The 12459-nt window shown below is 35.8% G+C and overlaps 1 protein-coding gene and 2 long non-coding RNA genes across 3 annotated transcripts; 2 read left to right on the forward strand and 1 right to left on the reverse strand.

The window, feature by feature from the left end:
- Positions 1 to 4742: 4742 nt before the first annotated feature.
- On the forward strand, positions 4743 to 6487 carry LOC115962778 ((-)-isopiperitenol/(-)-carveol dehydrogenase, mitochondrial-like). The gene is made up of 2 exons (XM_031081648.1): positions 4743 to 5638; positions 6024 to 6487. Exon 1 carries the CDS (start codon positions 4779 to 4781, stop codon positions 5583 to 5585), a length of 807 nt encoding a protein of 268 aa, XP_030937508.1. The 5' UTR covers positions 4743 to 4778; the 3' UTR covers positions 5586 to 5638; positions 6024 to 6487.
- Positions 6488 to 6552: 65 nt separating this feature from the next.
- LOC115962779 lies at positions 6553 to 7091 on the forward strand. The gene is made up of 2 exons (XR_004085603.1): positions 6553 to 6795; positions 7019 to 7091. It is a non-coding gene; the product is annotated as an uncharacterized LOC115962779 (long non-coding RNA).
- Positions 7092 to 9131: 2040 nt separating this feature from the next.
- LOC115964198 lies at positions 9132 to 11698 on the reverse strand. The gene is made up of 2 exons (XR_004085996.1): positions 11084 to 11698; positions 9132 to 9333 (listed from the first exon to the last, which is right to left on the reverse strand). It is a non-coding gene; the product is annotated as an uncharacterized LOC115964198 (long non-coding RNA).
- Positions 11699 to 12459: the final 761 nt, after the last annotated feature.

Raw genomic sequence — 12459 nt, forward strand, 5'->3', positions numbered from 1 at the left:
GGGGGGCATTTAATAGGTACAGATCTCCAAAGGAATCTGCAAACACGAACATGCCGGTTCCACTTCTCTACCTCATCAAAACAAACCGTCGAATTAAAGTAGTTCCGTGAATAGAGGTCATTAAAAGGGCGTTTTGAATACCTGAACGATAAGAACGCATCAAGAGTAAAGTCAAAAGACTGTCTCGCAGACCGGTGCATTTCTTGGGCAGATGAAGAGCCGCCAGCATTATTAATAGGCCGAATTGATTGGGCCATAGGAAGAGGCTCGGTGTTACCAAAACCCCTCTTTCCAACCAGGAGGTTGGACAGTAGGGTTTTGAGGGGCTATTGTGGGGCCCAAATGATTTATGGGTCAGGCCCATCTACCCGGGGAGAATCCAAAGGCCCAAGCCGAGGAGGGCTATGGTCCAAGCTCGACAAGATAGCTTATGGATACCGCCGAGGGCTGTTCAGTCCTCGGCAGACCCAAAGTCTCCCCAGAAAGAGGGGTGAAAACGGTATAGGACTGAAACTTGGAAGAAAGATCTAAAATATCCAGGGAAAGCTGCCCTTACTGCCATTTAATACTCTTAACCTGACATAGCCGCATTATTTGGCTTTTACAACCACCCCCAACGACTTTGGGTATGGGCTGATGGGACAAATATCAGCCTTGGAAATGTTGACCCTATACGTGGACGAAGGACAGTGGACACAGGTGAATATAAAAGGAAAACTCAGTAACCTAGAGAAGAGGCTGGGAAAAATGGCCAAAAACCAGAGGCTCCCAGCCCACCACCAGGAGAAAGACTCCAGGGGTGAAGGAAACTTAACTATATACGAAAATCCCGAAAAACCCACCGCCTGGTGACTAAGGCCTAGCCTTTCAAACCCACGCTCTACAAATGACATTGTCTGGGCCTTTTCACGTGCGAATCCAACACTGTTAGGTTCGTCACGAATCGTGTCCTTACAATATATATATATAGATATATATATATAAGTTGAAACGTAGTATTTATTGTTACTACACTTCTGTTAAGCCACATTAGTGACCACATCAACCACCTATGTCCAACATTTTCTCTCTTATTTTTAACTTTTTTTCTTATTAATTTCTCAACTTAATGTTATACTTTCTCCAATTTTTACAATCTCTTTTACTTTTTTACCTCCCTATTACTATTTACCTTGATATCACTTTTACACTATCTTTTTATCTTACTTTATTTTTTTGCTTTTCTTATTCCCTTCCTCTTACTATAAATTTACAATTTTCTCTCTCATTCTATACATTTCTCTCTCTTTCTCTTTCTCTAATTTGTTTTTTCATTTTTTGGTGGATTTTTTTAAATTTTTTTTGCATCTCTACTTTAGGTTGATAGATAATTTTTATATTATTTAGAACTCTACTTTGGTTTAATGTGATTAAGTTGTCATCTTTTTTATTATGATTTTTTTTTTCATAGATGTTATCCTATTGCATTATAAAAATAATATTTAAGAATATAAGGTTATTTTATTACATAACTTGGATAATTTGGTGTTATCACTATATATTTTTATTTTTACTTTTTTTCTTCTCATATTATGTTCTATAAATTTCTTATTACTCTCTCTCTCTCTCTCTCTCTCTCTCTCTCTCTCTCTCTCTCTCTCTCTCTCTCTCTCTCTCTCTCTCTCTCTCAACTCTACTTTATATTGATGAATCATTGTGATTTTTAAAACTCTATTTCAGGTTCATACGTTTTGGTGTTGTAGTTTTTAGTTGCTCATTACAAGTAGTATCTCTCTCTCTCTCTTATAGTTTCAATTTGATTTTTGTTTGAGTTAATACTTGATTATTTTGGAAGTAAAAATTTGAGTTTATATATATTAAAAAAAAAAAAAATTATTGGCTATGCTAATTCTTGGTCTATTTCAATCAACTTCATCTATTTGGTTTGGTTTAGTCTACTTCAGTCCACTTTGGTCCATTTCGCTCCAAATCGATCTACTTCGGTCAATTCAGTCTATTCGATTTAGTTTGGTCAATTTGGTTCACTTAGATCTATTTTGGTCCATTCAGTCTACTTTAGTCAATTAGGTCATATTTCTAATAGAACCAAAATGAATTGACGAGGACAAAATAGACCAAATAGGACTTTTGAATATTTATCATTTTTAGGGCACATATTTCTAATTTTTAATGACTATTTTGTTTGTGTGTTTTAACTTAAAAGTAAAGATTTTATCCCAAATATAGTAAAATTTCATACTTTTCAACCTAAAAATTAAGAAGGAAAAAAATAATTTTTGAGCTAAACTTCAAAATGCAACCTATAAGAAGAAGAAGAAAAAAAAAATCAATTTAAGACCCAATTAGTCCAAAATGGACCGAAGGGGGACCAAAATTGACCGAGTGGACCAAATAGAAATTTTTTAAATTTTAGGAAGAACAAATTATCTTCAACAAACTTTAGAGAACAAATTATACATTATGTTACAATTAAAAATAATTATTTACTCCCACACATTGTGTGAGTCTGCGACTAGTAATAGTTTGATAGGAATGAGATTGTATTTATGAAGTGTTAGGAATTTTCCCTATCAAATGATGCAAATGAATAATTATTAGGTATTTTCAAAGTAAGTCGTGGTGCTTCTTTTTCTTTGAAAAAAGTTTGGCTCTAACTTGTTCGAAGCTTTGGGCTCCAACCATTGGTAGGAAGATGACATTTATGCTTATTATGTGCATTGCACATTACTCAATTAACTCAACTACTAAGTGAGTCATGTGCATTACACATAATATAGCGTGTGTCATCTTTCTATTGATAGTTGAAGCCGAAGGCTCCAAACATATTTAGAGTCAAACATTTTCCTTTTCCCTTTATCAAAGCAAAGCCTTCTATTTTTTTGTCTTTCATGTATGTTTCTTGTTCTCAAAAAAATTCTTTGTTGATTAAATTAAAAACAAAAAAAAAAACCATGTGTTGCTGCACTTTCCATCTACATTATTAACATAATATTTCATGTTTGTTAATTTTAGTAGAAAATTGTTTTCTAAGGCCTCTTTTTAGGTTCTTAGTTATGTGACCGTTATTCTATATTAGACAAATCAAGTTAGCTCAATATATTTTAAAAGGGTAAAAAAAGAGAAGATTTTGGGCCATTTAAAACCCAAATTTCATCCAATCACATAAATTGCGCTTTTATTTGAAATTTTTTGGATCCGGATCCTCTATATTCCAAAGTGAAATGGAGAGGGTTCATTCATAGCTAAGATGTATTTAAAATGTATCCTAGTTCATTTTCATTTTCGTTCGTTAGAATTTACCATACTTGTGGCTGATTAAGATGTTTTCTAGAGTCAATTCCACTAGTAAACATGTTTTCACCATTGTTCGGAATTCTCTTAGCCTTTCGAGGAATTATCGAAATCCGTTTAGTTGAAATTTCTGACATTTATTATTGGGTACATGCTCTTGCTTCCCAAATAACCATCAATCACCGCTTTGTTGATGTTGAATCCAGATCAAACCTTTTCTTATAGGTTCTTTTGACTAAATTTTAATATTTGAGGGTGCCAAGTATAATTATTTTGGAGTTAAATTTTATTATCTTACACACATATATAAATATATAATAATTAAAAAAAAAAAAAAAATCTAGGGGACGATGAACCCCTGGTCTAGTTTTGGAAATCATACTTTTTTTTTTTGAGAAGCAGATGCATGGTAATCATACTTAGTTTTACTTTATGAGTATTTTAGTGAATAAGGCAGAGGAAATCTTGTGTTCTTAGGACGGCCGAAAGACATAAGCGGTCCAAATTAAACCAGCAACAATTCCATCTTTTATTAAAGTTTAGTTTTAAAATAATATCTTAAAAATTTTATTAAAACAAATATTTTTTATAATAAATTAATCACATGTCATGACCATTTATAAATTTAGATGACGAAATTTAAACTTTAACCTTTATATCTTGAATACGTGGAAATTAAGGGAGAATCAATCATGGAAATCTAATTTGGATGTGGCTATAATGGTTCTTATCTATTGAGAATACAATAATTGAGGAGCCTGTATAGGTCTATATGGTGTGGGATCAAGTGAGAAATTATGAATAGTTCCTCAAGTCAATTGTGATATATCTTCAATTACCGGTCTTAATCTAGATCTCGTGCAATACGCTAGATGCAATATCTTATGGATGGTCGAGATAAAAATATAAAAAACTCAACTTTTCATCTCAGTCGTCTAATAAAAAAAGATAAAAAGTAAAAATTTTATTATTTTTTTAAAAAAGAACTCCTCTTTTTGTTTTGATCGGCAGTGAAGATTCTTAACTTTTCATTTTGACCATCTATAAGTAGGATGTTCCATGGGATCTGGATTTATTTCAAGTTCCTTGATAAATTTTTTCGCATAATGCAGAATATATAGTTTAGGCCCCTATAGTCAATTAGATGTGCACCACCTTAAACTCCTAGTCCAATACAAAGATCAAGTAATTTAAAACTAGATTTCAAATTCCTTAAAACATTTTACATCGGTTGTTGCAGAATATACCTTCCAAATCAATTAGACATTTTTCCTGATGCACTACTTTGTTTGAATCGCCGACTTTGAATAAAATTGCGAGGGTTGTTTTCAGGATGACAAAGATAATAAGCACCTTTCCATTTATGGTCCTCGAGTAATCCCAAAAACCAAAAAGTAAAACAATCAAGAGCCATCCTCATAAGATTTAAAAACGAAATTACTATCAGGATTCACTATTCAGTTCACTCCCTGATTGATACAAACAAAATGACAGACTCCACACCATCCAACAAGAAGCTCCAAGGCAAGGTGGCCATTATCACCGGAGGTGCAGGTGGCATAGGCGAGGCCACGGCGCGCCACTTCGCTGCTCACGGCGCCAGAGCCATCGTCATCGCAGACGTCCAAGACGAGAAGGGCCAAAACGTCGCCGTATCAATCGGGTCCAACATCTGCACCTACGTTCATTGCGATGTCTGTGACGAGGAACAGGTCAAAACACTGGTAGACACCACAGTCAAGGCGTTTGGGCGCCTGGACATCATGTACAGCAACGCGGGCTTGGGGAGAGCGACTCACAAGCGCGAGCAGAGCGTGTTGGAGGTGGACTTGTTGGCTTACGACAAGGTCATGGCGGTGAACGCGCGTGGAATGGTGGCGTGCGTGAAGCACGCGGCGAGGGCGATGGTTGAAGGGCGCGTGAGGGGGAGCATAGTTTGCACGGCGAGCGTGGTGGCGACTATGGGCGGCAACAAGTTCGTGGACTACGTGATGTCGAAGCATGCGGTGCTGGGGTTGGTGAGGTCCGCGAGCTTGCAGCTGGGGCCATATGGGATACGAGTGAATTGTGTTTCACCAGGGGTTGTTGGGACGGCACTGCTCAAAGACATGTTTGGGGTTGAAAATGAAGAGGCAGAAAAGGTGTACGAGTCGAGTGCCATCTTGAAAGGTGGGGTGATGGCACCCAAAAATGTGGCCGACGTTGTGGTGTTTCTTGCTTCTGAGGATTCCGAGTTTGTCACAGGGCATAATTTTAAGGTTGATGGTGGGAATAGTCTCAAAGTTAGCCAATGATCCATTAAAAGCACACTTGTGTGAGTTGCATAACAAAGGTTTCAGCCTTTCAGGTAAAATTGTGAAATACGATTTCAGCCCACATAGTAGTGTGTACGAAAAATATGTAATAATCATTAACTAAATAATATTTCTGTATATTTGTATATCTTGTCCTCGTAATTTTACTGGTATGGTGCGTGGGCTCGTTTGTTGCTATATGTTGGTGACTGCAAAATAGGCTGTAGTTGAAGATGCAATAAAGAGTTAATTAACTTGAACTATTTAAAGGTCTCTAATAATGTGTTCTAGTGTTGTTTATTGAAAAAAAGAGGTGTTTTGGTGTTATTCTATTTGAAAAACTGACAAAGTTTTAGCAGTATTTTTTTCCAAATCGGGAATGCTCTGGTGGTGCTATTTTTCCCATTCAAACGTGGATGTTTGAGTTTTGGACTGCAGGACTGGTCATGACTTTTATGGTTGTTGGACACAAGAAGGACGAGGGAAAGGGAATCACAAAGGTTGGCATCACATCATCAACAGACAGCAGCAGTCATTGAAAGAGATTTTTCCCTGCCCAAGTGATTTTTGGATTCACATCCAGTACAATACCCAGGGTATTGCACGGGGTGCAATACCTCAAATCTCAGCCGTCTGTGTAATCCAAGACCCATTAGTTTGACACGTTATAACTCCAGCCTGGCAAGCCGTGTCTCCCACTTTTTCTTTTCATTTCAGCTACCCAATTTGAATTCAGTAAAACACTCTCTCTCCCACCTCAACTGGGTTTCTCTTTCTCTCCCTAACGCTCCATTCTCTCAACCCGACTGTGCTTCCACCACTCTCTCAACCTCCATACTTGCTCTGTGCGTCTCTCTCAAGTCCTCAACCCCTTCATCACCGTTAGCAGCATACCCAACTCATCCATCAGCAAAAACAAAGAAAAAATAGCAACTCACCATCTGAAACCAAATCCCCAAACACTTACACGAGCACTTTTTAGACCCAGATGAGAGAGAGAGAGAGAGAGAGCGAGAGCAAGGGTTGGGGTTTGGAGAGAATCGGGTGTAGAGAGAAGCTGATACTTTTGGGATCAACTTCTGGGGTTTGATCTAGGGAGGGAAGTGAGATTGAGAAATTTGGTCCGAAGAAGCCACCATCGGAGGTGGTGCTGAGTGGTGGTTGTGATGAGCCATGGCAGCAGAGAGAGAGGAAGAGGCTGACTGGTCCGGTAGGTTTTCCCTTTATTTTATTTTATTTTTTTTCAATTGATTTGTTTTTTATAAACTCTGTTTGGTTGCTAGGAAAGGAAGGAAAGAAAATAATGGTGTCCCAATTTTGTTGATTGATTTATTTCTGCTGAATTTGATTCTATTTTCTCTTATTTTTTATGTTTTTGGTTTTTAGCTTATGAATTGAAATCACCTCTACTTAACCATGTTTTTGGTTTTTAGCTTAGGAATTGAAATCACCTGTACTTGAACCATGTGATTGAGCGATATCAGTTATACGAACTCCACAAATTTCTTGTACTTCAAAAAATGGGTAATTTTTCCCAGCTTCAGATTTTTGGGGATTTCTATTGGTTGGTGGTGACATTCTATTTAGTTAGAATCTGTTTGTTTTTATTCCAATGTAGGAAAATTTATGTCCTATTGTTATTAATGGCACACAGGGCATTTTTATAACAAATAGTTGAAAGAATTTTTCTTAGTCGAACTTCTGCTGTTATCAGTAGTGACAGCCAGAAATCACCCCTAGGCAACTAGAATCTCCATTAGAAATAGACCTTTTTAAGCATTTATTGAGAACTATACCTCCATCTTTGCACACTGTCCAAATACAAGACATACAGGCAACTATACATCCTTCCTTTTTCACTGATTCTAGATTGAGTAAGGTACTTTTTAATTAGCATTCGGACCCATGGAACGTCAAAGTACTATGCCATTCTCCAACACAGTTTGGCAAGAATGTTAGGGTTCTTTTCTTTATTTGAAAAATACCAAGATCTTCAAGGTCCTTGAGGCTTTGATTTGTACTATGTTGATTCTGTTGTAACCAATCCTTGCTCAATGTTTAACTTTTACTATAAGGGGAAATTCTCCTATGTTATTATTCTTCTATTCTAAATATCTAACAATGATTTAGTAACAAACTGGCAACAGAGGTTTCATTCCTTCAATTGGCCTATCGAAGTCAAGTTTTCTTCTGCACCTTTGGAGTTGATGGTTTCTTCTTGTCTATAACCTTCATCACTTTCCCAAATGTCCCTGAATCTTAAATTATGCTTAATTGTTTGTTGATTATTCTTGTTGAATGTGTTGCAATCAGAGTATGCACTGTACTGATGCATTTATTTAGTTATGTATTAGTTTATGTTATCTTTTTGAAGGGTTAATTATGTTGATTGTTTGAAGTCAAGTTGAGCTTGAGTGTAATCATCAAGTTTGCCGTTTTTAACATGTTTTTTTTACCTTGACAATGCAAACTTGGACTTTCATGCTTCATCATGTATATTTGCTCAATTCTAGAAGCTCCTTGAAGAGAACTTCTTTAGGGGAAGGACAACCAATTTCTTTTACATGCTCTTACTCGAAGCCACTTTTTGAACTGGAATTGTTCTTGGGGAATGATACGTTGTTGGAGTCATAATGTTATGTTGTATTGTAGATTGAATTCTGGTTTTTTTGCTTGTTAGAAATTAGTGCGACACTTTGATAACCATAGATATGCATTTGATTTATTATCCATTACATTCACTTTTTCTATCTTTATTGTGGTCCTTATATTCATCATAAATTTGTAATTGAACTTTTGTTGTGCTACTATATAATTATAGTGTTAGAGAAATTGGTTATATTGTGTTGAATCTATTTTTAAATGAATGCTCATTGCAATGAGCTTGTCAAGAGATTTCCCTATGGTTTAATCTGCATTAAGCACTTCATTCTCTTTACACACATGGCTTGAGTCTCAAAAACAAGCTAATAATGTATGCATTTTTGAGAATGAGGGGAAAAGAAGCTTTTTCTTCCTTGTAAATGAGATATACACTTAAAACCCCTGTAAATAAGATTTACAAGGAGCATGCAGATGCTACTAGGCAAAATGGCCAATGGAAAGAGGTTGCAATTATTAGGTTTATAGAGATCACTTCTACAAGTTAAGAGGTTGTGATTATTACGTTTATAAAGATCACCTCTATGAGTTTTGGCCTTTAATGTGTACATAATAAGTCAAAATGATGCTTTCTTCTTGTATATCAATCTCTTGACATTGCATGGGAGATAATCTATTCATGCAAAGTTCTAGCACATGTACAATGGCATTAGAATTTGTACAATTTGTACATTCTTTTGTGAGAATTTTTTGTTCTCATTGTGCATTAATCTCCTCTTTTAATAGTAGAGCCACCAAATTCACTTGTCACTTCTTGTAAACAATATAATTTCATTGTAATTTTTATCCACAACCAAATGAACAAAACCTAAAATAAAAAAAAGGGCTTTATAGCCTAACTAAATTAGCTTTACAATATGAATATGTGATTTCAGTGTTTCAAGAAAGCCAAAATAGCCACATCTTGATAATGATCCCAACCAAAATAAATATGAGTCATTTTCTTTATATCTACAATTTCATGAACAGTTTCTCAAAAAAAATTTCATGAACAAAGCCAACTTTGTGGTAGGTTGAGTAGGCTTCACTTCTATGTCATCCTGTAGTGTTGAAAAACAAATCGAGTAGGCTTGGCTTCTATGTCATCCTGCAGTGTTGAAAAATAAATTTCAATTAGTACGGTAACCATAGATTTTTTTTTCTTTTTTGGTTACAATCATTAAAGTCAATAATTTGAACTTACTAGTCAAATATCTACCATAGGTCCACAACTGTAAAGAACATTATTTTTTTTTAATCATATGAATCATTGATAGATTCATTACCATAGAAAAAATCACCAAATTTTGAAACGAAGAACCCAAAATATTTTGGGCATGCACTAAAAAAATATAAAAATATGTAATTCATTACCTAAAATTTGGGTTAACTTATAAAGTATGATTAGTAACAATTCAAGACAGCAAAAAAATTCATCACAAGTTAATCTGTAAAGAGGCCAAACATATTGTCCTACCACAATAATACATTTGCCGCATAGTGCATGGCAAATCCAAATTTAGGAAATAACACGCACTTTAGAAAAAATTAGGACAAAAAAGAAAAATGTCCTAAGGATTTTTAGAATACCTCATGACCAAGTAACAGAATTTCTAGTTAACATCAAAGAAAAAAAATCCCAAAATTGCTCAAGTGGTACCAATAAGGCGGTAACAAAATACTCAAAGGCAACAACAACAACAACAAAGAAACAAGGCAATAACAAAAATCAAAGCAAAGGGGAAAAAACAAGAAGAAGATTAATACACATTACTTTACCCTTTATAGATCCAGATTTTTAGATTTGTACTCACTTGCTGCATTTTTTTTACACTAATATAAGCACACTCATGAAACACAAATTTCACCCACATTCAACAACTCGTGTGCACCATGACATGTTTTTACACAATAAAGCACATAAATAGAAACTCATTTTGAAATCAACCCAAATCTAAAAACGCCCATCCAACCACCATTCATTGGTTTCAAATCCAAATGAAAGCTATAACCATAATACATATTTACACCAAGGACACACACAAGCTCACCATCAAACATAAACTCAATGACAGCATATTCAGCCATACCCAAAGCACAGTAATGAGCTGTGATGGTTTTCAATTGAGTTGTGGAAGTACTACAAGTTATAATAAAAAACATGTAACCAAAGTGACTACAAATTAAATCCAGCAAGACTAAGATTAAAGAAACCAATTTCATTATAGAAATTATAATAAACAAACTTCATGGTTATTGATCTGCATCTGTAGCAGTTTCTAGAGTTGCCAGGACAATTGAAAGTCTCAAAAAGTAAATTTTGTATAATTACGGATTTGATCATTTGTGCTACCCATTTAGTTTCTTCTATATCTAAGGAGTGACACTCAATATGGATCATTCAACACAATAAAATCATCTGTTTAACAACACGTCTACAAGAAGTCTTTAAAGTCAATATTGTGTAATTATCTCCAAATGGAAATATACGTTGTCAAAATTTTTCTATGAAAGCCTTTCAGTGTATTGAACATTCATGTTTTGGTCAAATAGCTCAAGGTTCAAACTTTCTTCATTAGGAGCCTCATAATAAGTCCATTGAATAAAAATTACAAGGATTTAAGCATTTTTAAACATTTGAAAAAAATGCAGACAATGTAAGAGGTGATTTCAAATCATAGGCTAAAAACCAAAAACATAAAAAATAAGAGAAAATAGAATCAAATTCAATAGAAATAAATCAATCAACAAAATTGGAACACCATTATTTTCTTTCCTTCCTTTCCTAGCAACCAAACAGAGTTTATAAAAAACAAATCAATTGAAAAAAAAATAAATAAAATAAAGGGAAAACCTACCGGACCAGTCAGCCTCTTCCTCTCTCTCTGCTGCCATGGCTCATCACAACCACCACTCAGCACCACCTCCGATGGTGGCTTCTTCGGACCAAATTTCTCAATCTCACTTCCCTCCCTAGATCAAACCCCAGAAGTTGATCCCAAAAGTATCAGCTTCTCTCTACACCCGATTCTCTCCAAACCCTAACCCTTGCTCTCGCTCTCTCTCTCTCTCTCATCTAGGTCTAAAAAGTGCTCGTGTAAGTGTTTGGGGATTTGGTTTCAGATGGTGAGTTGCTATTTTTTCTTTGTTTTTGCTGATGGGTCTGAGTTGGGTATGCTGCTAACGGTGATGAAGGGGTTGAGGACTTGAGAGAGACGCACAGAGCAAGTATGGAGGTTGAGAGAGTGGTGGAAGCACAGTCGGGTTGAGAGAATGGAGCGTTAGGGAGAGAAAGAGAAACCCAGTTGAGGTGGGAGAGAGAGTGTTTTACTGAATTCAAATTGGGTAGCTAAAATGAAAAGAAAAAGTGGGAGACACGGCTTGCCAGGCTGGAGTTATAACGTGTCAAACTAATGGGCTTTGGATTACACAGACGGCTGAGATTTGAGGTATTGCACCCCGTGCAATACCCTAGGTATTGCACTGGATGTGAATCCATGATTTTTACTTCATGATAAGATTAAGAGATATAGAAAGAGATTGAAAAAAAAAAGAATAATTGTTAGATGATGGGAGAGAGAAGGGAGAAGAGTAGTAATGCGATAGAAGCAAAATCAAGAAAAAAAATCAGAAAAGAAGAGATGTTTCAGATTTGAAGAAATGTGGTTATCGGATCCAACATGTGGTGAAATGGTGGAGGAAGTTTGGAGTAGTACAAGGGATCCAAACCCAAGCACAGCCATTCTGAAAAAAGTGGCTAAATGTGAACAAAGATTATCATGGGTGGAATAAACACAATTTTTGGCACGTAAGAAGGGAACTAGAGATAAAGAAGAACCAACTGGTTTTGGCCGAGAATGAGGCTATGGTGAGTGGAAATAATACTCGGGTTAGGAGCCTAAGAATGGAGATTAACTGCAAGACCGGGAATCAAGGATGTGGTGTCAAAGATCTAGGGTGTTATGGTTAAGCAAAGGGGACAACAATACAGCTTTCTTCCACGATAAGACTACAAAGAGATTTAAAAAGAATTTGATCAGAGGAATAAGAGACTAGAATGGAGCTTGGTTGACCGATCAAGAGGAAATAGGACACGTGATGGAGAGTTACTACAAAGATCTTTTTTCCACCTCCAATCCGATTCTTAATGTTGACTCTCTTGAGAAAATCCCATGCATGTGACTGATGAGATGAATGCGGACTTGATGAAGGAATTTACAGAAGTGGAAGTGAA

Source organism: Quercus lobata, chromosome 10, assembly GCF_001633185.2.
Source record: "Quercus lobata isolate SW786 chromosome 10, ValleyOak3.0 Primary Assembly, whole genome shotgun sequence".
In the NCBI taxonomy this organism is placed as follows: domain Eukaryota; kingdom Viridiplantae; phylum Streptophyta; class Magnoliopsida; order Fagales; family Fagaceae; genus Quercus; species Quercus lobata.

Coding starts and splice junctions, on each gene's coding strand:
- LOC115962778 (XM_031081648.1), top strand. CDS start 4,779: ATGACAGACTCCACACCATCCAACAAGAAGCTCCAAGGCAAGGTGGCC.